The sequence below is a fragment of the Acanthochromis polyacanthus genome, chromosome 21, assembly GCF_021347895.1.
Source record: "Acanthochromis polyacanthus isolate Apoly-LR-REF ecotype Palm Island chromosome 21, KAUST_Apoly_ChrSc, whole genome shotgun sequence".
Classification (NCBI taxonomy): domain Eukaryota; kingdom Metazoa; phylum Chordata; class Actinopteri; family Pomacentridae; genus Acanthochromis; species Acanthochromis polyacanthus.
Window position 1 is genome coordinate 15,512,232 of NC_067133.1, and position 26,325 is coordinate 15,538,556.

General features: G+C 39.0%; 1 protein-coding gene and 1 long non-coding RNA gene across 2 annotated transcripts; both read right to left on the reverse strand.

The window, feature by feature from the left end:
- Positions 1 to 16,961: 16,961 nt before the first annotated feature.
- LOC127531670 (uncharacterized) lies at positions 16,962 to 18,154 on the reverse strand. Its single transcript, XR_007938815.1, has 2 exons — positions 18,069 to 18,154; positions 16,962 to 17,421 (listed from the first exon to the last, which is right to left on the reverse strand). It is a non-coding gene; the product is annotated as an uncharacterized LOC127531670 (long non-coding RNA).
- A 292-nt stretch (positions 18,155 to 18,446) lies between these two features.
- Positions 18,447 to 21,507, reverse strand: LOC127531679 (uncharacterized). Its single transcript, XM_051941502.1, has 8 exons — positions 20,683 to 21,507; positions 20,401 to 20,514; positions 20,038 to 20,090; positions 19,852 to 19,917; positions 19,473 to 19,613; positions 18,983 to 19,060; positions 18,608 to 18,748; positions 18,447 to 18,453 (listed from the first exon to the last, which is right to left on the reverse strand). Exons 1-8 carry the CDS (start codon positions 20,710 to 20,712, stop codon positions 18,447 to 18,449), a joined length of 630 nt encoding a protein of 209 aa, XP_051797462.1. The 5' UTR covers positions 20,713 to 21,507.
- Positions 21,508 to 26,325: the final 4,818 nt, after the last annotated feature.

The following is a 26,325-nucleotide window of genomic DNA, read 5'->3' on the forward strand; positions in this document are numbered from 1 at the left end:
CAACATCAACAAGAAGTAAAAATGGAGACGATTCGTACAAGTATTATTTCAAGCAGAGCTGGTTTTTGTTTTTAAAATCAATAAGCATCTTTAGAACAGGTTTAATACTTATAAAATTGTTGAAGCCAGAGGGCCAGTGCTAGAAACCTATATTGTTTAAAAATAGAATGCAATAATCTTGCAGCATTAATACTGTTCTGCCAAAAAATGTTGCACTCACAAGGTTTAGATTCTTGGGTGTTGGAATATCTGGGATTTGTTGACATTCAGTCAGGAATAGGTACAGTTTCTAATAGATGTCACAGTTTTAAACTGTGGCCAGGAGAAGAGTTAAGATGTGAATAGGGAAATGTGCCGTTATCTGCAATAATCTATAGGGCAGATTATTTTAAAGTACTGATGGTTTCCTCCTGTTATCCTCTGCTCTGTCTGCTTTATCTTGGATTCTAAATAATCCCATGGACTTTAATATGTTGCAATGATAAATATACATTTGCTACTTGATGGTTATGAGCAGGGCTGCACAGGGGAGTAGTGGTTAGCACTTTTGCCTTGCAGCAAGAAGATCGCTGGTTCGAATCCCAGGGTGGGCCTGGTATCTTTCTGCATGGAGTTTGCATGTTCTCCCTGTGCATGTGTGGGTTTTCTCCGGGCACTCCGGCTTCCTCCCACAGTCCAAAAATATGCTGAGGTTAATTGGTTACTCGAAAATTGCCCGTAGGTGTGAATGTGAGTGTGACTGTCTGTCTGTATATGTAGTCCTACGACAGACTGGCGACCTGTCCAGGGTGTCCCCTGCCTTCACCCGAGTCAGCTGAGATAAGCTCCAGCACCCCCCACGACCCTAGTGAGGAGAAAGCGGTGTATAGAGAATGGATGGATGGATGGATGGTTATGAGCAGGGTGGACATTTTCTAAAGGTCACTGCAAACATTCTGCAGGGTTATTCATTATTGTGGCACAAGTCCATGAAAGTCATTCACAACTGAAATTATTTCTGAGGGATGTTTTTAATTCTATCATTTTTGTCTAAACTTAAAGCTAACATTTAGATGATATTTTCAGAGGCGGATCCAGATTAATTTTAGTGGGGGGGCACAGGGAGGTACAACAGATATTTTGGGGGGGCCCTCTGAAAAGTTGTAAAAAAAAAAAAAAAAAAAAAGCTGCTACTGACCTCTCGCTTTTACAAAGTATTTTTCATGGGTTGTTTTGGGGTCTTTAACCCAGTAGGAAAGCTGTACATGACCTTTTCATTTTGGACTGTTAACATTCAAATTGTGATGGACTTGTTTCCTTGTTTATGTGAATTACAGCATCATCAGCTGCAACATCTGCCTGTTATGTAAAACTGGTAAGCTCAACGACCGTATCCTGAGAGGAATTAAGTGGCAAATATTGTGCAAGAACAGCACTATATACAACCCTGTCAATTTCCACTTCTTAGAATGTTTACTGACAATTATCACACCTAAAATAAGAAATAATATTCTGTACTTTCAGCAACTACTTCTCAGCTGTAAACCAGAAACATCATAGAGTTCTGTATACTAATCAGTCTAAATCAAAATGAGTACTGCTCGCATGTTGTGTTGTTCTAAACTTACTCTTTCAAATAAATAGCCGCCTAACCCCCTGGAAACCAGTGTTTGTCCTGTTTTTGTGTTGCTCTTCGGCGACACCATACTATGACGTGATGACAGTGAGGGTTCTAATATGAAACCAGTTTGACATGTTCAGGCCTTCTTTGTGTGAAAACTCAGAGATTTCAGGTAACAGAAGGTGGTTTTCAACTTTCTTTGTTAACTTTCTGCTTCAACTTTAAACTAAGTTTACTTCACTAAGCCAGCCCTCTGGACTTCCAGTAAGCTGTGTTCCTATTGGCTGTCCAGGTGGCTGCTTGGTGTTATCAGGAACCCCTGAGCAGCTCAGTGTCTTCCTGCTTTATGGTTGCAGTCAAACATTTCCTCTGCTTCTCTTCACTGAACTGGGTTTGGCTCCGTTGCTTTTAATTTATTCTTTAGGTGTTGGCTTGCAGCTTCCAGCAGTAAAATCCTCTTCAATGTGTTTCTTGGTGTGTTTTAGGGCTTTGTACTGGATAGCTGTCTTGGTAAATGTGGTTCTTTAGCCACAGTTAGCATATGGTGCTAATGTGTGCAGTGATCATTGGATTTGGTGCAGCTGAGTTGTGTCTTTATCTTGGCTGTAGTGAGTCTTGAGAGGTTTTTGGTCAGACACATTCTGTATTCTTGTTTGTGAACCAGCGTTGGTTGTCCAGAAGGTAAGAGTTCCTGTCCTGATTCTCTGTTTAAAGAGGTTCTCTGGTAGGCTGCAGGAGACTTTAGCGTTTGTGTTGTGTTAGTTTGGTTTTTGTATGGTTTCATTTGGACGACTATCTTGAGGCCCCTCCATGTGGTTTAGTGAGATTTTCTGCAGCAGTTCTACAAAGCAACCTGCAGCAGAAGAGACTTTGAGAGTTTTTAGGAAGTTCTGGAGACCAGACTTTAGAGCAGTAGAAACATTTGTCAGTAGTTTAAGCAGGATAAGGTGAGCTTCAGAGTAGAAATGAGGAAAAGTAAACCTTCTTGACCTGTGTGGTGAGGTCCTGTACCAAGAGTTTGAGCAGATTGTGAAGAGTTTGTAGTTCTTTGGTATGAAAGCACCAGAAGAGTCAACTCAAAGGAGAAACAGGAGACATTGTTGGTTCTTCTGTCGCTCTGTGGTTTCCTTAGACTGAATATCAAGTTTCTATTTTAAATGGTTTACCGTGTGTGCCCAAGAAGACTTCAATAAACTCCCTCCATCCCCTGGACACAACATTTTACCACGTTAAATCTTTTTTTAAATGTTTGAGTTTTAATCAGTTTTTTCTCTTTACTTGTTTAGTTTTGTCATCTGTGTGAAAGGTGCTAAACAAATAAAGTTGAATTGATAAACTGAATAATTGACTAACTCCTGATTGTGACAACAGAAGTATTTTCATTGTGATTTAAGGGTTTTTCATTTTTAAGGTTGGGGTTAATATCTTGACAGAAAAAAAGATTAAACAAATAAATTACATTAAAAAAGCAATTACATAATAGGAGAAACATTGAATTCAATAAAACTTGTAAAAAATATTAATTAAATTATATTAAACAGACAATATTTAATTAGATAATTAAACAGAAGATACAAAATATGTAATTATGCAATTAAACATTTTTTTCAACAGAAATATTAAACATTAAAGTTGAAATATTTTAGATAATTAAATGTTTTAAAAATATAATTAAACAAGAATATTAAACATTTAAAAAAATTACAAGACATTGAAATAGATTATTAAACCTATAAAAAGACAAAACATTTAATTAAAAAATGTCATGTTAATTAGAAAATTAAATCTTAAAGACAATAAAACTTTAAAAAGGAATTAAACAAAATACAATTAAGCATTTAAAAAGAAAATTAAACATTAAAAAGTGATAAAACATTTAAAAAGAAAAACCTTAAAGATTTAATTTAAAATTTAAACACTGGGAAAGAAAAGGAAATTTTTCAAACAAGCCAATAAAACATTTGAATAAACAACATTAAAAAGACAAAGCATTTAAAAATCAAATCAGACATTAGAAAAGAATAAAAGGGGAGAGAAGACCAAAACTAAACATTTAAGAAGAATCACACTAAAAACAAAGCATTTGAAAAGACACCAGTTAGACTTTAAAAGATCAAATTAAACAGAAGACACAATAAAACGATCAAAAAGAGCAAAAACAGATAATGGTCTTAAAGCGTTTTCTAGTCTGAAATGAAAACATCAAGTTGTTTCTTCAAACATTTCCTCTTTCTGTGTTCTTGGTTTGATTGTGGACAGATTTACTAAGCGCTCATTTCAGAAAACTGCTTTCCAGATAAAGTCTACTAGTAGTTGAAGGCATCGATCAAACTAATGTTACCTTCTGATCTCCACTAACTTTACTGTTCAGTGAAGAGAATCAAAGTTTGTTCAGGATTTCTAAAGAACCCACAGGTGAAAGTCTGAGAATAACTCGGATGGATGGTCTAAATGTGAAATCAAGAATCATAGTCACAAGTTTTAGGGCTTCTGTTAACCAGACAGTTCAAACTAACAGAAATGCTGAGAAACTTTTAAAACTTCAGTCCTTGAACGGTTTAAAGGTTCAAACTAAGACAGAACGACTCAAGAAATTAGAAAATGTCAGTCTTTGGACTGTCTAAAAGTTCAAACTAACAGATAACTGCTCAGGAACTTAGAAAATTTCAGACCTCAGACTGTCTGAAAGTTCAAACCAACAGAGACATACTGTGGGACTTCGAAAATTGCAGCCCACAGACTGTGTGAAAGCTCAGGTCCTGAGTACTTGGGAGGTGTGGAGGCTTTGAAAAGTGTTGGAACTAAGGGTTCAACCCTCCAGCACAAAGGCTGAAGTCCAACCTCCTGAGAAAAACAGTCGAGTCGAGACTCGAGTTAAAAAAAAAACAAAAAAAAACCTCGAAAATGGCAGAAAATCGATGATAAATGCACAAAAAAAGAAGAAATAGTAGCTCAGGAGAATAAGAGGAGAGACTACCAAGCAGAAGGTAGTAGGTTCAAGACCCACCACTGGCAGTTTTTGTTGGTTGTCTTTGTCTAAGTTTTTCAAAAAATTTAAGAAGGGTCTGGTCTTGAATCAGTGACCTGCAGCTCCATAGGCATATTCTTAACTCAATGTGTTAAGAATATCAGATAAGAATAACAGATCAGATAAAAAGAAATAAATTCGTCGTCCCTTTGACATCGTAGTTTCTGTTCCTAATAAAGTGACCACATGGGTGGAGCCAAGGTGGGGTCTGGGTGGAGTCAGGGCGGAGAGTAGGAGGGGAGGTGGGTGGTGGCCTCCCCGCTCAACCCCCCCACTGCCCCCCTCTACTCCCCCACCGCCCACCACACCTTCCCTCGCTCAATGAGTTTTATGAAAATCCGAGTCTCGACGAGTTTTCCCGAGTTTTTGGAGTTTCCACGAGGTCGAAGGCAGAACAAGTTGTCATGAAGAGGTGTTGAAGTCAGCGAGGATGGAGTACCTTTTTACAGCGACTAGAAGGAAGACGACTAGAAGAGTAGGGGCCTCATTTATAAAGTTTGCGCACGCACAAACAGGGCTAGAAAGTGGCATACGCCACTTTCTACGCAAAGGTTGTGATTTATTTTTATAAATCACAACCTTTGCGTAGAAAGTGGCGTACGTGCACAAACTTGGCGTGAGAATGTGCGCACCGGTGCGCCAACCTTGATTCTTGATGCTTGCTTACGCACAAAACAGGGCGTAAATCACAAACTTTGCGTAGAAAGTGGCATACGCTGTGTCCGTTGTGATTTCTAAAACAAACTTGGCGTGAGAATGTGCGCACCGGTGCGCCAACTTTGATGCTTGCTTAAGCACATTTTGGAGACAGAGGGAACGGCAGTGCCGGAGGGTGAAGTGGCGAAGTGAAACCAGATTGATCTCAAACCTTTATTGTTATCACATATTAGACTTGTAGAGCCGGATAATCATAAACCCTCATTGTTGTAGATGTTCATATAGTGCGTCATTCAGCCGACGACTGTATTCGCAGAACTATGTTCATATATCAACAGGGGCAGATTGAACGTTATTTCATTCGGTCGTTTGACCGAAGGGCCGGTCCACATCTGGGGCCGGTGCGGTGATCTTTACTAAATAATTTTGTTTACTGATCACCCGGCGCCCGTATGGCTCATCGGGGAAAGCAGAAGACCCATTTGCAGGGGTGGTCTCCGACGCAGTGGCCCGGGTTTGATTCCGGCCTGCGGCACTTTTATGCATGTCTTCCCCAGACTCTTCTCCCCATTTCCTGTCACTCTTCACTGCAACTATCACAGTAAAAAGGCAAAAAAAGTAAAGAATTTTGTTTATTTATCCATATGCGGCCAAATGGGATGAGCGTCCAACCATTAATCAGCCCTGTACAGGCACGCAGGCACACATGCTTCACACCACAACCCCCGAGTGAAAATGAATTTGTCTATGTGAACCGAAAAAATGTACATTCAATCAGTTTACAAATTATTTGTACATCGGACATGATCATAGCAAATTTAGTGGCAGGGTGGCCTGGGTCAACACATGATTCATTCATCCTGACCCACAGCAGTGAAAAGACTGCCGGCCGGCGCTGCGTGAAATGCCGTGGATCCCGCAGCTTATTTATATACAGATACATTCATGAGTTACTTTGCATTGACCATTCATGGTAAAATGTGGGTGTGTTGTGGGCGGAATGTGAGGTGGATCCACCTGTGCAATCTTCCAGCTGGTGTGTGATTTATCAAGAAATTGCGTGCAGCTGTGCTTACGCAAAGTTTTATAAATCAGGGGCAAAGGGCATACGCCCATTTCGGATTTTCGGCGTACGCAAACTTTAGTATGAATCCTACGCAATGTTTTATAAATGAGGCCCCAGGTCTTTAACCAGCATCCCTACAATCCATGGAGTCGGCTCCAGAGAAATGAAGGGAGGTCAACATTTATCAACCTCGATCCAGATGTTCAACTTGATAATGATTAAATTTCTTACTTTGTCATATTTTAAATATGACAAAAAAATAGAAAAATAAAGCATCTTGAGACAATTTGACCTGTAATTGGCGTTATACAAATAAAATTGAATTTAAATTGTATGTATATTGTAATGTTGGAGGAATTCAGCCATATATGTTGGAAGACACATTTTCTTTGTCCATTAATCTGTTTTCTCCAGTAATTCATTTCTTGTTTTGGTTTATAAAATGTCAAACCCAAATATTTAGTTTACTGTCATAAAAACCAAAAAGATTTATATTCACGATGCAGGAATCAGGCAGTTTTTCACTTTTTATCTCAGTTTAGTCAGAAAGATAGTTGATAATGTGTGAATTGTTGCAGCTTGTGAGCCGTAGAAGGTTTTAATCTTTGGGGCCGAGTGTCAAAAAACATTTAGAAACCAACATCAACAAAACACTCAACAAAGATTTAAACATCATTAAAGGGAAATCCAACTTTTGCATGACAATGTCTAATTAAAGGACATTTATTTCCAACATAAATGTGTGATATTCATCCTCTGGAGCTTCTCTTCACATCGTCTTCCACCTGGACTGGTTTGGTCGGAAGCGTGTGCAACAAACATTTGAAAAACTGCACTTTAACATCAATGAATGACACTGAAGTTTAATCTCTACATAAATGAGACTGAGTCTGGATGTGCTGCTCTGTCATTAACTCCTAAGTTTAGGGAAAGTTCAAATAAAAAGAGGACAGTTCAGATAAGACTTGAGAATGAGCTTATTTTGAACAAACATCTCAGACTTTCTGAGCTTCAAGATATTTGAACAACAAGCAACTCAAGAGATGCAGAAGTTGGAGAGAGTTAGCTTTAGCTGAGCCAAAGGACATGTAGGACGCTAACCTAGCAAACATTTCAGACTTTTCTCTGTGAATTCTGAGAAATAATTTCCTATTTAATGACAGAGCTACACATCTGAACTCAGTCTCATTAAAACAGACTCTAATTCAGTGTCATCCATCCATATTAAAGTGCAGTTACCCAAAATATTTGCTGCATGAGCTCCAACAAAACCTGTCCAGGTACAAGGCCACTTTGACAAACAGGAAGTGGAAGATTCCAAGCAGATTTATAGAAGAGGGAACCAGACCGTGGTCGAGTATAGAGGGGTGTTTTGTGGGTTTTTAAGACTGATAATGATTATTGGTGAGACATTTGGAGCAGATATTCATTTGCACGAAATGAAAGTATTTAAAATCTTGGAGTTAAACTTAGAAGAACACAAACTAACAGAAAACTTTGTTGATACGTTTTTGTTTTGTTTACAGATGTTAAGTTAAAGGAGTTTTATTCGTGATGTATAACCAATCAAATCACTGAAGAAGACAGCGCAACCACAGCTAGATAAAGGTTCAGAGCCAAAGTAGCACCATTTTTAAATCGATTTATTCCCGTAAATCAGTAAAAATTAAAATACTGATAATCAGTAAATCAGTCAGCCCACAATTACTACAATTCTACAATGTATGTCTTTTTCCTTTGACTTGTTATTTGTACAGTCTATGATGGCGTTTTTCATACCAAAGGCTATACTATGATGTTTTCTCAGAGACATACCATGCTACTCTGTCTGTTCTGGTCCTGGGCCGCTCCACTCCTCTGTTGTTTTCTGGATTGTACTCAGCTGCATGCCTTCGTCCACCCGGCCTCCGTTGACTTGTCTCACTTGCCGTCTCTGGAGCTGAAGCTGGATTGGAACAAACCAAAGTACTATCCAATCACGATGCCAGCTGCCTCTCAAAAGGCTCCTTCATCTGGCGGCACTTCTTCTGAGGGGAAGCTGAGTTTCAGCAGAACTTTGGAGATGTGCTCCAGTGGTTGGTGGATGTGTGGGGAGATAGAGAGGGACCTTTGGATTGTTCAGAAAGGAAAAACAGGGAACCCATTGGTAGTTTTGGTTTAGGGTACTACTGCGGTGTGTTTTTGGGTTTTAAGATGTGAACAGGAAAAGTTTTTATTTCGTATTGATGATCTTTTACTTTGTTCCTGGTTGGAATGCCCATCAATGTCAACCTGAAGTTCACTTTTAGTTCTGTTTATTTTTATTTTAGTAACACCCATTTGCTTTTAACCTCCTCACATGTTGTGTTGTTGTAAACTTACTCTTTCAAATAAATACTCGTCTAACCCTCTGGAAACCAGTGTTTGGATTGTTTTTGCGTTGCTCCTCACCTACTTCAGACAGCTAGGACAGAACGTTTTGTGGACCAAAGGCTAAACTCTGACGTTCTTAAAGCGACATGCTATTCTATAGGCTTTTTTAATTGACATATTACTATGACGTTTTTTGTTGTTGTTGTTTTTTAGCAACATATAAGCATTTGAACAGTTTTAAAAATTACTATACTTTTACTTGTGCAATGAACTATTTTATTCTATGGCATTTTTTAGACCACATATTATACTCTGATGTTTTCTTGAATAACAAACTATTTTGACAATATACTGCACTATGACAGTTTTTGAACCACATATCATACATGACAGTTTTAGGCAACATCCTGTCATTTTGTGCTTGCTAATTTACATTAAAGCTAATATTCACTGTTTGCTAACTCTCTTCTCTGGTCAACACACACAAATAGACTCCACCAACTCCTGGGGTTCACTGCCCACATTATATCTGACTCTGAAGTTCAACATAAAGTTAATTAAAACTGGCACCGATCAGTAAATTATCATTTATTACCAACCAGCTGTCGGAGTCCTTCAGTGTCTGTTAGTCCAATCAGCCAAAGGACTGAATCACTGAACTGAAACCTGATTAAAACAAGACAACGGACAGTAAAACTGTCTGTCGAAAATGTGCTGCTGCTCCACCAATAAACACCAACAAACTAAAACACACTTGGAAGTGTTGCTTTTAGGGATTTTTTAATAAATAGTAAATATGAGGCTTTTATTTTTCTGGAAGTAAAAGGAAACGTTGCTTATCCGTAGTTTTGCTAACTTAACTTAATTTTAGCTGCTCTTTGTTCTAACTAACCATGTTCTAACTGATGGATCATTTTTTCATATTAAAATAGCTGCACTTTCTTTGTATTTGGTTGTTTCTTATGTTGCTGCTGTTTCATTACAATTGAAGAGTTCATTTGCAAAAACAGGTAACACCGTTTTATAAATTTTCAGAAAACTCTTTTTTTATTGTTTACTTGAGCTAATAATAATAACACCAATAATTTATTTTTTTTCCATTTTGTCATGTATTTTTCTACTGTGTCAAATCCACTCAACTTCAGTTTGATTGACATTATCTCAAGTAAACTATAAATAAAAAGGTTTTCTGAAAATTTATGAAAACGGAGTTATCTGTTTTTGCAAATGAACTCTTCAATTATATTTTAATAACATCACTTTAAATACCAATAATTAAAATGAAAAAAAACTGGCTCTGAAATACTCAATGAACTGATAGTGTTAAAATAAATAAGATTCTTAATAATATAAAATGTAACTGATTGAGCTGTATTAATTAAATTTAGATATTTCAAACTGAAAGAAACACAACATTGACTGAAAGATTTCATGCAATTAAACCTTAAATTCATTTACCTAAGAAAACCCTCCTTTAATGTTTTACCTTAAAATGACCATATAAACTATCTGTAAAGTAAAATTTTCACGCTAAAGATTAATCACTAATGAACATTTAATGGCATTAACTTAATTATAATGAGGAAACATATCCATTTCTAATATTTCTATCAAATATGTTTATGTCTGTAAAATATACTGGACAAAAATAAAAATTTCTGCATAGTGAAATATATGAAGTCCATCTGCATTTATATATCATATTGATGTTTAAATAACGGGAACTGCAGCCCACGTTCAGTCAAGTTAGCGGAATTACGGATAAACAACATTTTCAGGTTCTCTACAAAATAAAAGCTGTGATTTGTTTTATGGAAAAATTACGTGATTTCAAAAATCTGATTTTGAAAATGTAAATCAAACTGTAATAAGCATTAGCTAGCTGCTCCACTTGCTCTGAATATTTTTGTTCTTGACTTTGTCAAGCCCAAATGAAAAATTAATCCTACATTACCGACAACAGCGTCCATGGAGTGACGGAAGTTAGCCGATCTAGTGGAAGTCCTAATGAGGTCAGGGATTATGACCATATTATGACCATCACACATGTAGCTTTGAAAATAAATCCTGTCAAAGACACAGAGCTGTAGCTCCGTTTCAGTGTGAGGTCGAGTGTTGCTCTGTGCGACTGTGTCTGACTTCCTCTAATAAAACCCTCTGTTCACTGGGAGCTGCAGCCATAGATATATATCTATCTACTGATTCATATCTGTGCACGGTAGTCTGGTCCGATGCAGTCTGACGATGACGTTTCATGAGTACATGAGAACGCAAGTATGGACAGTTATGTACCGAGAAACGGCCATAGTCTTCTTACCGCAAAGGTACAAAGCTGCTCGTCTTCTCCTCCGGCATCAGGAAACGTATTCAAAGCTTCTTCAAATCCAAACGAAATACAATCAAAAGACCAAACTAACGTCATTGATGCATTCAGGTGCAGTTGGACAACGAAGTTGCATTCAGCGGCGTCAGAAATCAGAGTATCAGTAATGTAAATTTCCAACGAAAATTTTGAGGGGGGCACATGGGGTGGTCAATCAAATCATGATCTCCCGTGTCCCCACGGAAGATTCGCCACTATGTGAGGTTTGTATTTGGCAATAACATTATATATTAATAACAGAATTTTTAGAAATATGTATTAATTGGGACCATCTGACTCATTATTAACTATTATTAACTGCAGTTTCCCTGTGACAGCATTTTGAAGGATGTTTTGAGTTGAATGATAAAATTCAACATTGAAAAACCATAAATGAACCTAACTGCCTTCGCAGCTTTGAACACCAAAATGACAATCCATCCATCCATCCTCTATACACCGCTTTATCCTCATTAGGGTCGCGGGGGGTGCTGGAGCCTATCCCAGCTGACTCGGGCGAAGGCAGGGGACACCCAGGACAGGTCGCCAGTCTGTCACAGGGCTACATACACAGACGAACAATCACACTCGCATTCACACCTACGGACAATTTAGAGTACTCAATGAACCTCAGCATGTTTTTGGACTGTGGGAGGAAGCCGGAGTGCCCGGAGAAAACCCACACATGCTCAGGGAGAACATGCAAACTCCATGCAGAAAGATCCCAGGCCCAGACCGGGATTCGAACCAGGGATCTTCTTGCTGCAAGGCGAAAGTGCTAATCACTACGCCACTGAGCAGCCCTCCAAAATGACAATGCCACCCTAAAATAACAGCCTTGTTGTTTTCCATTGAGGTTTGCTTTTGTTTCCTGTGGCAGGATGTCAGCCATGGTTGCAAGCAGTAAGGCACAGCTCCCTCCTATGCAGTTGCTGCCAGCTTTAGACCAAAGGATCTCCATCATCGTAACCTTTAGGCCTCAAGCAGCTCCCTCCCCAAAACGAGTTCATCAACATACAACTTGATATTGATGTCTTCTTGTAACCCTGGCTGGTTACAGGAGAAAAGGAGATGTCAACTGTTCAAATGTTTAGAATTTAATACCACAGTTCTTTATGATTTTTGTAGAAAGCCATGGTTTGATAATTTGTGCCTAATAAGCTTTACAGTCTCTTTACAGTAATTTACAGTCTCTCCAGCATTAGTCATCTCTTAAACTTTTGGGGAAGATATTGAGACAACATTGAAACCACAAGAACAAGACACATGTATGTAATTCGAGCAATGGTATCTTTTGAGGAAGTTCCTGCTGCTCAGGGCTGGGGAGCAGAGGGTGCGTCTTCCCGAACCTTGCCACCACGCATAGTGTGCTCCTCCATGTGGTCATCAGGCCAACAGGAACCAAAGCCAAGAACAAAAATCATAACAAAAGGATTTTTAGATGTTTCTGAGAATGGAATTCTGCACATAAGGTTGTTTATTAGAGGCAAAAGCCATAATCTGAAATAAGGATATCTCTACCACTAAACATGACACCATAAAATTGGAATGTAGGACCTGGCTACATGGTAGGAACAAATCCAAGTCACCAAACAACCAGCACATTAAATTCAATGTTAATATAAGCATGCCACCCTATCTGATCTACTAGACATCACTGGCATCTAGTGGTGACCGTTAATACAAGCTAGAAAAAAGCCAAATATCAAAAAGCGTCTTCTAAAAACTGAAAGATCCGCTTAATGTCAGTTGACTGCGAGTTTTCATAGCAATTGCTATTACAAGCACTGCCATAATGAGGTTTGCTGTGAGGTGTTGTGCTTTGAAGCCCTTGGATGTGTGTGTGTGTGTGTGTGTGGTTACCTTTTTCTTCTACTCTGTAGGATGCTGCTTGGCCTTTCACACGGGCTACAGGTGGGTTGTCTTGATTGGTTTGTGACTGATTGAATGTGTTGGAATCCTGATGGGCTTCAGAAGCCATTCACAAGGTTGAAAGTCTGGCATTTCCAGCTTCAGAGGACTCTGCCCTTCACTGTTGTGCCTTCAGAACATGGGTCTAGCGCGGCTAGGCTAGCGGTGCCTCGCATTAGCGTCAGTTGGCCTCTGCGCCAGGGCTCGGTGAGCCCGCTGAATTCCAAGGTCTTCATCCTGAGCGAGGTCGAGTGAGGTTTTAAATAAACTGTCTATGAAACCAATCATATCATTACCCTCTTTTCCTTCCGTAAACCCTCAATTTATCTCTCCTAGCTCGGCCCTCCTGGTCTATTAGCCTGGCTTCCAGATTAGCCTGGCGCTGCAGCAGTCCCTTTATTAGCGAAGTTGTCGTCTGAAGCACGGTTTCTGTCTCGTTTATCCTCTCTTCTGCTTCATCCAGTCTGTCATTTGCTCTTTTCAGTTCGTGTTTAATATCAGCGAGGTGCTCCCTGTTGTCATTCCTGAACTCTCGAAGTTCATGAAGGATGCTCTTCAAGCTAGCTCCTGGTCCGTCCTCTGGCTGCGGGAGAGAACTCGGTGAGCTGCCTCGGCTGATTTGTCTGATTTCAGTTGCCTTCAGTAACATTTTTGGTCATTCTACTTCTATTAGTAACCCCTTTCTCCATTATTAACTTATGAACACTGGTATTATAAGTTTAAAGGAGTATCCCGCAAAACCGTCAGGGAGCTCGTAAATTAGGCTGTCATCCTTTCTGTTTGCCTGGGGACCAGACAGCCTTTATATTGTGTATTACAAATACACATAACGGGAATACAGTCTAGCTAAGCTAGGCTACCTTTCTGTGGCTAAACAGGTGTTGTGCCTAGGTACTTACCCCCGATAGGAAGTGTATCCCCTGTCCACGGGAGCGCGCACGTCAAGCGCTATAAGGATGGAATTTTACGCTATAAAATGGCAAATAGTATTATGCATATTGTTGTATGGATGAGTGAGTGTTATCTTATTTCAGTTTTGTTTTGTTTGAGAGTACAAAATGTATCTACCAAAATAAACAAGTCCGTTGTTTGAAATTCTTGAAGTTGTCGAACTGTCGTCATTTATTCCACTGTGTAGCGCCGTGAAGAAAAGCTCTTCCAAAGGATCTATACTCTTCACAAGTAATGCTTTATCGCTCTTCATACCATGGCCATACGCTGAGCTTTGACTGCTCTTTGGGATATTTTTTCTTCGATTAGTCTGCTACTGCAATGTACGATCATCCGGAAGTTGTGTCCACACTTTCAAAATAATAGCACGTATCCATGAAAAACGTGAGGAATCGACCTAAAAGTAAGACGACTCCAAACACAAGCTTATAAACAATTGTATTTTTTGAGACACAGTTTGAACACTAACTTTAAAGCTCTGCCAGCACAATGGTAATAATAATAATAATAATAATAATAATAATAATAATGATAATAATAATAATAATAATAATAATATCACTGCTCCATTTTAGTATATCACTCGCACCATTACGACTGCATTTTTCACTGGAAATGTTATTCATAAGAAATTAAAGACAGCCTTATCAATGGTATTTCTAATGGTTGATGCTAGAGGTACGGACCCGTACCCATAGCATCTGAACTAGAGGTACGGACGTGTTAAGGTCACTGAAGAGCTGGCGATGGTTAACTACTATTTGCTGCACATTACAGGCAGTTTATATGAATGACTTTGACGGAGAACATTGTATAATTTAACTAAAAATACACCGTCTCCTCTCATACTTTACGTAGACAAAGTAGTTTTTACGCTTTTAGACGCCGTGTCTAAATTGTTTGAAGTCCAGTTCCTATTAATTAGTTTACCACGTTCAGTGGTGGAAGCGGCTGACGAACTCCATTGCAAATGCTCCCATTTAATTTCGGACGCTAATTTACAAGATAAAATTAAGGATGTCGAATATGAAACAAACACTCGTGAATGGTGAGGAACAGCTCTTTAATTCGGCGTGAATTAAAAAAAAACATTTACTCGATTTACTGTGATATTGTGAGATTTGTTTGTGGTTATGTAACTTAGCCATTCAACAGAGTCCGCTAACATTAAAGTGACTGTGACAGGGTCTGTGTTGACAGACGCAGAAAATACGTCAGGGTTTTGTTTAGGTTGTTAATATGTAATAGTCTGTCGCTACTTTTGAAGGTAAAAAAATACTTATAGTTTGCTGGCTGTTAGTTCCGCCATTCATTCCGCAGATTCACCTCGAATCACGGAAGCGCTTTCATCAGCGTCGCCGGCTCATTAATATTTATGTCCGTCGGATTACCAGCCAATCACGAAGCGCGTTCATCAGCCGGCTCATTAATATTTATGGTAAGGGAAAGTGCCGTATCCGTAGGCCACAGGCTACGGGTACGGTAGTATAGAGGTCGGTCTTGAAACTGTTTCTTTTTTTTTTTTTTTAGATTTTGTTTGTTTGCATGCATACAGTATACCTGAGTCTCTCAAATTTTGAACTATAAAAGCACTCAGAGAGCACAGTACTCTGGCAAGGCCATTCTCCCTCATATGGCTTTGTCAGAATTGCAGCATATTTTTGTAAAAATGTAGCATTTGTTTACTGCCAAGCCCAAAGTGCCATGAGTCATCATTAAGAGCGGTTCTGACTGGTGTATGCAGCTTCCCTGGTAGTATTAACTGCTCCATCATGAAGCTTTGACAGTTTCTGATGCTGCAGTACATGATACCATTTCTTATCATTAACCTCCTCTGCTCCTTTAAAAGAAAGCTCCTGTTATGTCCTTTCTGTCTTCACATTTGCACTACAGTCTGAAGTGACGTACCAGGGCATATGTGTGTTGGGAATGGAACTTGTTAGTTTGCCAAGTTCCGGAGCGCAGCTTACAACTCCTGGAAGCTCAAGAGCCTCGGCTTCATGGGTGCAGTTCTAGTATTGACCTCCTCATCAATAAGGCCTCTTAAGAACTGCCATGTATGTTGTTGGGAATATTTTGTTCCTCTACCATCCTCCCTGATGTTTCCTAATCAGATTTTCAGCTCTGATTAGGAAATATCATCACTTTTGGCAACATGAGAGCACAATATTTCAATTCACATTACATAGATTTCATCAAAGATATCAAAGTAATGATGTTCCTGTGCAGCTAAACTGCCTTCCGAACTACATTTATGTTCAGTTTGCATTCAGAGGTTGCTTGTGAATGAAGCAACACAATAATAAACTGCATCACAGTCAGCAGGAGGAGCTCGAGGTCGATGGAGGGCATTCATAGTGTACAACTCGTACACACATATTCACCCCTGTGGTTACACTTTACACTTTTCCTGCAAAAGGCTCTCCACGTAGTGAGGCTAAATGCACCACATGCATTCAAATACTTTCATTTGAACTACTTCTTATTGGTAAAGCAATGCCACCAAAGCCTGGTCCGTCCATCCTCGTACTGCTGTATTTACATGGAGCATTTTACAGCAAAAAGTCATATATAATGGGCACACATTGACCTCAGCCTCTGAGATGAAGTGCGATGTGGCTCCAAGATACAGATTGTCGGGTCACACAGGAAGAAACAGAAAATAACTCAGAGCAACAAACAGAAGTGAGAGGTCACTATTGTGAGCACTGACAGTTACATGATGCAAGCTGAAAGGCAAACCAAAAGAAACAAAAGAAAATGGCATGCATAAACATCAACAACTGAACAATCAGTTTTCTTGTAAAATATCCAGAAAATGGTCAGATAAATAAAGTCAGACGATGACAACACATCCTGTTCCAACTCTCTTTTATAGTTCAGGTCTGTATCGCAAATGACACACTCTTGTATTTCAGCTGTTCTTGTTTGTCAGTGACACAGAATAGAAGTTGTCAGTCAAGTTTCATGAATAGATGACCACATCTTGATGTCAAATTTTTCTACATTTAGTCAAGAAACGATCAAAAGTACATTCAATTCAATGCAATTTTATTTACATAGCGTCAATAGCAGTTCAGATTGTGTCAAAAAGCTTGAGAGAACCCATACGGCCTGAACCCCCACAGAGCAAGCCTGAAGGCGACAGTGGCAAGGAAAGAACCCTTTTAACAGGGGAAAAAACCTTGAGCAGAACCAGACTCATGTGGGGGGGACCCATCTGCTGCTGGCCGGCCAGGTTGAGAGAGAGAGAGAGAGAGAGAGAGAGAGAGAGAAAGGAGAGAGAGAGAGAGAGAGAGAGAGAGAGAGAGAGAGAGAGAGAGAGAGAGAGAGAGAGAGAGAGAGAGAGAGAGAGAGAGAGAGAGAGAGAGAGAGACAGACAGACAGACAGACAGACAGACAGACAGAGAGAGACAGACAGAGAGAGACAGAAGAGACAGAGAGAGACAGAGAGAGACAGAGAGAGAATAACAACACAAAGCTATTGACACTTCCTAGGAAAAAAGAGAGAATAAAAACATGTTAGAAAGAGGAAACATGTTAAGTTGCTGACATTGTTTTCAAACAATGAAGAAAAATGTTGATAACAGCCACTTAATATTCTGTGAAATTAAATTGTGAGACTTGATGTTTTTATTGTGGATTTTTCAATTTAATTGTTTTTTTTTTAAATTTTGTATTAATCAGTTTAGATTATATATACAATTTTGATTAATATTTAGCTTATTATATATACAATTTTAGATAACTATTTAATTTATATATAAAATTTACATTGATATTGAGATTGTTATAGATAAATGTTATATTAATATTCAGATTTTTATATATGATATTTTTGATAAATATTTTGATAATTATATACAATATTTTAGACTAATATTTTGATGAGATATATATATATATATATATATATATATATATATATATATATAATATATATATATATATCTTTTTGATAGTTTTTTAGTAATTATATAGAACATTTTTTATTAATATTTTGAATATTATAGCTTATTATTTTTGTAATTTCCCAGTTCCCCTAGCTTCCCACATTCCCATCCCCACATTCAGTCTCCACATGTTACTTTAACAGATGTTCAGTGATAATATTTGCAACATTTAGCCATGTAAAACATACCTTAGGGAAACATGACAAAACCGGCGCCACCACGGTGTCTTCTTCTTCTCCGTCGTCACCGTCGTGTCACCACGCCATCTTCCTTGCGCCGTCCCTGTAGTGGTGGTGGCGGGTGAAACCTCCTGGTCCTTTTCGCTGACACGGGTAATAAAGGAAACTACAGATTTTAGTTGACTTCATGATCCTGCGACAATGACTGGACCTTTGCTGCTTTGATCAAGTAAAGTAAATCTTTAATATGTTCATGGTCAGTCCGTGTCAGATCAGTCAGAATTCAGGAACATTTTGCTGAACTCTCACATTTGTTCAAAATTTACTTATTTGTTATTTGGGACCCAAAACTAACATCTGTAAAAATATTCAACTCCTAAAATGGCTTCACAGCCTGGAACACGAGCAAAGAATTTAAGCTAGCAAGTTTCAACCACAACAAGCTGACAAGCATAAATGTTGTTAACTTAACCCTTGAGTCAGCTACATCATTTTTTTAGGTGGAAAATAATGATAATACTTGCAAAATTTAGCGATGTAAAACATACCTTAAGGAAACATCACAAAACCGGCGCCACCACGGTGTCTTCTTCTCCTCTGTCGTCTCCGTCGTGTCCCATGCAATCTTAACTGCTGCCGTCCCTGCAGTGGTGGTGGCGGGTGAAACCTCCTGGTCCATTTCGTTGATACTGGTAATAAAGGGAAACACAGATTATTAGCTTCACCTAGACTCAGCTAGGTCACCTTTAATACAGAAAATAATACATTTTCTAGTGCTGCTAAGCTGTTATGTTAGTCAACATATTTCACACAACTTAGTTTAAAACGACAATTAAACTCTGAACAAAATCTGAGATGGTGGAAAAGCAGCCACCTGAAATGATCAGTTTCAAACAGCAACAGACAGTAAAAGACTTTCATACCTTTCTGCTATGGCCGTCTCAAAAACAGGGATTTCAGGCGTGGTGGTGGCGGGTGAAACCTGGTACTTTTCGTTGACACTGGTAATAAAGGGAAACACAGATTTTAGTTGACTTCATGATCCTGCGACAATGACTGGACCTTTGCTGATTTGATCAAGTAAAAGCAAATCTTTAATATGTTCACAGTCAGTCTGTGTCAGATCAGTCAAAATTTTGGAAACATTTTGCTGAACTCTCACATTTTGTTCAAAATTTACTTATTTGTTATTTGGGACCCAAAACTAACATCTGTGAAATATTCTGTAGATATTCAACTCCTAAAATGGCTTCACAGCCTGGAACACGAGCAAAGAATTTAAGCTAGCAAGTTTCAATCACAACAAGATGACAAAGCATAAATGTTGTGAACTTAACCTTGAGTCAGCTACATCATTTTTTTAGATGGAAAATAATGATAATACTTGCAAAATTTTAGCGATGTAAAACATACCTTAAGGAAACATGACAAAACCGGCGCCACCACGGTGTCTTCTTCTCCTCCGTCGTCTCCGTCGTGTCCCATGCAATCTTTCTTGCTGCCGTCCCTGCAGTGGTGGTGGCGGGTGAAACCTCCTGGTCCATTTCGTTGATACTGGTAATAAAGGGAAACACAGATTATTAGCTTCACCTAGACTCAGCTAGGTCACCTTTTATACAGAAAATAATACATTTTCTAGTGCTGCTAAGCTGTTATGTTAGTCAACATATTTCACACAACTTAGTTTAAAATGACAATTAAATAAACTCTGAACAAAATCTGAGATGGTGGAAAAGCAGCCACCTGAAATGATCAGTTTCAAACAGCAACAGACGGTAAAAGACTTTCATACCTTTCTGCTATGGCCATCTCAAAGACCGGGATTTTAGGAGACAAGTCCTTACAGCCGGTGTCAACACTGTTGATAAAAGGAAACACAGCTATAATTGTACTGCATGGAGTGAACAAAATGGAAATAACACCAATATAATGTGTTCAATCAATTTAAAAGGGAACAGAAAGAAAGAGAATTTCATACATCTCGTCCGTGTCTTCTATTGGAATCAGTTGAATCACTTGATTCCTGGTTGTCTGCAGGATACAAATACAAAAAAAATAACTGTTTAAGAGAGCCGAGACAGACAACATACTGCATTGTTTGTTCACTGGTTATATTTGACATATTTAGCTTTGTTAAACTTAAAAATGGCAAAATCTGGCAGCAAAAACACCAGACATTTTGATCAAGTTTGAAAAAAAAAAGATAGAATACTGAACTATTCAAAAATAACATTAAAATATATATATATTTTCTATGATTTTACCCATTATCTGAACTAACAAAACAGGGAAATGTGGAAAATAACAGTAAATTGTAGAACAAATAATAAGTAAAACGTACCTTGACATGACAGAGCCATCTGCCAAACCACCAAGTCTTTTTGGGGTTTTTTTCAGCTGGACTTGAGACTGTGGTGGTTGGACCATCAGGGGAATCCTGATTACTAACTTTTTCCTGTTAAACAGATAGAAAATCACTTGTGAGGAAATGTCACACACACATACCTAACTGAAAAACAGAAAAATATCAACAAACACATGAAGATTGTCACAGTTCTGTGCAAATCATCTCAATCCATGAAATCAAATGAACAGTGTAGACAACAGAGAATCAGATACTGACCTTTCTGCGTTTTCCTATACAGGAGAACATTGTGGTCGTAGTTTGATCTCTTCACAAAATGCTGTGACCTTTCTCTCAAGAACTCCTCAGCAAACTGAAGAGTTTTCACCTCCTTCACCTCTTTAAAGATTCTAGAATGTTCTCTTATGACAACAAAGATTTTAAAACACAACAAACTTGGTTCATTTTATTGCTGCTTTTAAAATGTCCTTGCAACCAATTGTTTTTTTTTGGTTTAGGTTATACAAGCAGTTCTTTGACATCATCAGAATAAATACATAAAATGTGTGAAGAATTAAGACATACATTTATTTTATTTTGTGTTTTTAAAGGAATTTAAAACTAATGGTAGGAGTTTAAAGCTCCAGAAGGCTCAAGTTTGTCAATTCCTTATTGAGTCTTTAAAATAAATATGTAAAATAAAACCATTTAATGGTGGCTGGTGTCTGAGGTGACCACAGATTTAATATTGTAACATAACACAGACATGTGATAAAAAATTCATATGAACAATTTGAATGAGTGGTAGACAGCGGGGTAGTGGTTAGCACTGTCGCCTTGCAGCAAGAAGATCCCCGGTTCAAATCCCAGCCTGGGCCTGGGATCTTTCTGCATGGAGCTTGCATGTTCTCCCTGTGCATGCGTGGGTTTTCTCCGGGCACTCTGGCTTCCTCCCACAGTCCAAAAATATGCTGAGGTTAATTGTTTACTCTAAATTGTCCGTAGGTGTGAATGCAAGTGTGACTGTTTGTCTGTATATGTAGCCCTGTGACAGACAGGCGACCTGTCCAGGGTGTCCCCTGCCTTCGCTCGAGTCAGCTGAGAAAGGCTCCAGCACCCCCTGTGACCCTAGTGAGGATAAAGCGGTGTATAGAGAATGGATTGATGGATGAAGTGGTGGACTCACCTGTTCACATATTTCTTTTTTGAAATTCTTTATTTTTCAGATCTGAAATGCAGACATTGGAACAGATCTCACACACAGAGGAGCAATCAAGACTCCTCTACAATCCAGTCTTTTCTTTTTCTTCTTTAAGTGTGAAGAAATAACAAAACAATAACATGGGAGAGTATAAGTGTACTTTGAAGTAAACCAAAAATACAACACTTTCAGTCACGAGAGGCAGAAGGAAAAAAAAATGCAATTTGCCAAGACTGTTAGTTCACCTCCACAAAGTCTGTCTGAATGGGTTTGACATATTTAACCCAGTTGGCCCATAGCTTCACAAAAATATCTTTTTGCAAACGTAAACAACATGCCTTTATCCCCCATCATTAAATCGAACATCTTCCTGTAAAATGCAAAATCACTCCCAGGGGGCGTATAGACATTACAAAAAGTTACTAAAACATCATCTATTTTGCCTGACACTACAAAGGACCTTCCGCATCCTCACACAGGCAAATTATATTCCATCAACAGTGTTATCACCTGTGCATCTACACACGTGATCTACTTGATACGCTGTCCTTGCGGTCTGGCCTATGTGGGAAAAACCACAAGAAAACTTAAACATAGGATAAGTGAACATAAAAGCTCTGTACGTAGGAATGACCGGGATTATCCCGTGGCCGTACATTTTAATGATGCTCATCATGACATTTCCTCTTTACGTTTCTGTGGCATTGAACAGGTAAACCCGCCACTTTGGGGAGGTGACCACGACAAGCTACTAAAACAGCGTGAGGCTTACTGGATCTATACCCTCCAAACATTGACCCCAAAGGGCTTAAATGATGAACTGTTGTTAAATATGTTTCTGTGATCTTGTGTTTGATGTTGTGCTGAAGCATGAATTCTAACGTCCTATTTGTTTTGAGTGGAAGATCCTGTCTAGTTTTAACCACCTCTGGATAAATATGAAATATGCACATATATCATGAGTTTATCTAATCATATGACCTGTTGATTGTGTTCATCTTTGTATATGTATACATTTTCATTGTTTTTTTGAGCCCCTGATGGTTATTATAGAATTCTTTCAAATTATTTTATGTTCCTTTGGGAGTTGGGCTTAGCCAGAACAGACTTGTATGCTTGTTTGTAATTCATTGTTCTGTGTTTTTTGTATTAAATAGAGCTAATCATATTTGATTGCATGTGTGAATGGGATTGGCTGTGGAGGAACAGCCACTCCCTATTTAAGATGGCTTCTCATGAACTAAAAAATGTTTGTCTGATGAAGGTCTAGTACCGAAACGTCACAACAATAAAGGATATATTGCAAGTTGGACAGTGTGCGGGGGCCTCTTTTTTGCAACTTTATGGTCTGTTTTTCCTCCACGCACCTGTTTTTTTGATAGATGTGCAAAGTGTTTACCTTGGCCTGACACTACAACAAATCTCCCTTCCTTATCTACTAACTCCGAAGTTTGTTCAAAAGCCACTTTTGATGATATTAAAATTACTACCCCTCTCCTACGTCCTGTTTTATAACTAGAGGAAAACACTATGAGAATCCCATCTTCTTTAATTTCTCATGCTCAGATGGAGTGAGATGTGTCTCTTGTAAGTAAACCACCCGTCCATTCTCCCTCCTCATTTTAGACAATATTTTTGACTTCTCTTTGCTGGGTTTATAATGCCTTTCATTTTAAATGAGATACACACGTGGACAAAATTGTTGGTACCCCTCAGTTAAAGAAGGAAAAACCCACAATTCTCACTGAAATCACTTGAAACTCACAAAAGTAACAATAAATAAAAATTTATTGAAAATTAAATAATCAAAATCAGCCATCACTTTTGAATTGTTGATTAACATAATTATTTAAAAAAACAAACTAATGAAATAGGGCTGGACAAAAATGATGGTACCCATAACTTAATATTTTGTTGCACAACCTTTTGAGGCAATCACTGCAATTAAACGATTTCTGTATTTGTCAATGAGCGTTCTGCAGCTGTCAACAGGTATTTTGGCCCACTCCTCATGAGCAAACAGCTCCAGTTGTCTCAGGTTTGATGGGTGTCTTCTCCAAATGGCATGTTTCAGCTCCTTCCACATATGTTCAATGGGATTCAGATCTGGGCTCATAGAAGGCCACTTTAGAATAGTCCAACGCTTTTCTCTCAGCCATTCTTGGGTGTTTTTGGCTGTGTGTTTTGGATGGTTGTCCTGTTGGAAGACCCATGACCTGCGACTGAGACCAAGCTTTCTGACACTAGGCAGCACATTTCTCTCCAGAATGCCTTGATAGTCTTCAGATTTCATTGTACCTTGCACACTTTCAAGACACCCTGTGCCAGATGCAGCAAAGCAGCCCCAAAACATTACTGAGCCTCCTCCATGTTTCACCGTAGGGACAGTGTTCTTTTCTTCGTATGCTTGGTTTTTGAGTCTATGAACATAGAGTTGATGTGCCTTACCAAAAAGCTCCAGTTTGGTCTCATCTGTCCAAAGGACATTCTCCCACAAGCTTTGTGGCTTGTCAACATGCATTTTTGCAAATTCCAGTCTGGCTTTTTTATGAGTTTTTTTCAGCAGTGGTGTCCTCCTTGGTCGTCTCCCATGAAGTCCACTTTGGCTCAAACGACGACGAATGGTGCGATCTGACACTGATGTACCTTGGCCTTGGAGTTCACCTCTAATTTCTTTGGAGGTTGCTCTGGGCTCTTTGGATACAATTCGAACGATCCGTCTCTTCAATTTGTCATCGATTTTCCTCTTGCGGCCACGTCCAGGGAGGTTGGCTACTGTCCCGTGGGTCTTGAACTTCTGAATAATATGAGCCACTGTTGTCACAGGAACTTCAAGCTCTTTAGAGATGGTCTTATAGCCTTTACCTTTAAGATGTTTGTCTATAATTTTTTTTCGGATGTCCTGGGACAATTCTCTCCTTCGCTTTCTGTTGTCCATGTTCAGTGTGGTACACACCTTTTCACCAAACAGCAGGGTGACTACTTGTCTCCCTTTAAATAGGCAGACTGACTGATTATGAGTTTGGAAACACCTGTGATGGCAATTAAATGACACACCTGAGTTAATCATGTCACTCTGGTCAAATAGTTTTCAATCTTTTATAGAGGTACCATCATTTTTGTCCAGGCCTGTTTCATTAGTTTGTTTTTTTAAATAATTATGTTAATCAACAATTCAAAAGTAATGGCTGTTTTTGATGATTTAATTTTCAATAAATTTTTATTTATTGTTACTTTTGTGAGTTTCAAGTGATTTCAGTGAGAATTGTGGGTTTTTCCTTCTTTAACTGAGGGGTACCAACAATTTTGTCCACGTGTGTAACTTTAAGGATCTGCTTATTCATTTATATATGATTTGACAGAAATCAAAGCCTTCTCATGAATTTTAAGTAGTATTAAAGCTGTACACAACAAAACTCTCTCCCAAAGGAACAACAGGAACATATATAAAACAGTTTTGAACATAAACTTTGGAAACGGGTTTCCTACAAACGTGTCTGAGTTAGAGGCTCGTAAAGGAGGAGCCCTGTGGGGTTTTGAGAGAACAAAACTCTCGTTAGGGGGTGTCCCACGCAACAGCATCGGTCGTGGGGCCCTAGTTTTTAGTGTATAGGCCGAAGACAATTCGCCAACTCACGAGTCCCGACTCATTTAGATACAGAGCAGTAATGTAGAATTCACACATTGCTGTGAAAAGTGCGTCTCGGCTTATCAGTAAATGTTCATTACTTACAGGCTGCAGATAAGGTCTTCATATTAAAGGGACTATAGATCACCAGTCTTTGTCCATAGGGGATTGCCTTCTGAATTCTTTGAGCTTTTCTTTATACTGGAAACGCTGATTTTTCTTAAGCCGTGTGTTGTCCCAGTCCTCCGTGTCGGGCTCCGCATCTCCGCTCCGGCCGCGCCGTCTCCCCGCCGTTTGCCAGGTGGACAGGTGTTGGAGCTCCTCTGGGCTGGATCAGCTGTGGGCTTAACCACGTTGACTGGGTACCCTCGTGAAGCCATGTCTTTCGTCGCCTCCGTAGCGTCTTGGAACAGTCTGTTGCCGTCTGGATAAAAGATTCGTATCTTTGCAGGATATGGTGTTTGAAACTTAATGTTTTTAGCTCTCAGGACTCTCTTGGCTTCAGCGTACTCACTGCGTTTCTTCAGAACCTCTGGAGGAAAGTCATTTTCAACGTAAAACCGTACATTGTCACACAGCAGCTCTTTCTTCTGCCATGCCCGCCTGAGCACCTCCTCTTTCATACGGTAGCTTCCGAATCTGAGCACGATGGAGCGGGGCCTCGCATTAGCGTCAGTTGGCCTCTGCGCCAGGGCTCGGTGAGCCCGCTGAATTCCAAGGTCTTCATCCTGAGCGAGGTCAAGTGTGGTTTTAAATAAACTGTCCATGAAACCAATCATATCATTCTTTGATGGCTAAAAGTAAAAAAAAAAAGTAAAGAATTACATATTTGACTTTACTAGGGCACATACACACGTACTGTACATACATTTTCAGGTCTGTACAAAAATGTTTTCAAAGAAACCTAGGTTTGTTCCGTTATAGAGAAAGATACAAACTTTTTTTTGATGCAAACTCATCTGCCAATGCTTTTCCCATCTCCAGCCACTGTCTGAAGTTGTCAGAAGCCATCTGAAGACAGAAGAAAGGAAGGAGAAAGGCACAAAGACTGGTCTATGATCACTGATGGGGATCATGCATGTTGGCTATTAAA

Bases quoted from the DNA above. Each gene is read 5' to 3' on its own strand.
- LOC127531679 (XM_051941502.1), bottom strand. From the start codon at position 20,712: ATGTTCTCCTGTATAGGAAAACGCAGAAAG. The intron at 20,515-20,682 runs GTCAGTATCTGA...TCTGTTTAACAG, and splicing joins GTATAGGAAAACGCAGAAAG to GAAAAAGTTAGTAATCAGGA. The intron at 18,749-18,982 runs GTATGAAAGTCT...CTTTATTACCAG, and splicing joins GAGACGGCCATAGCAGAAAG to TATCAACGAAATGGACCAGG.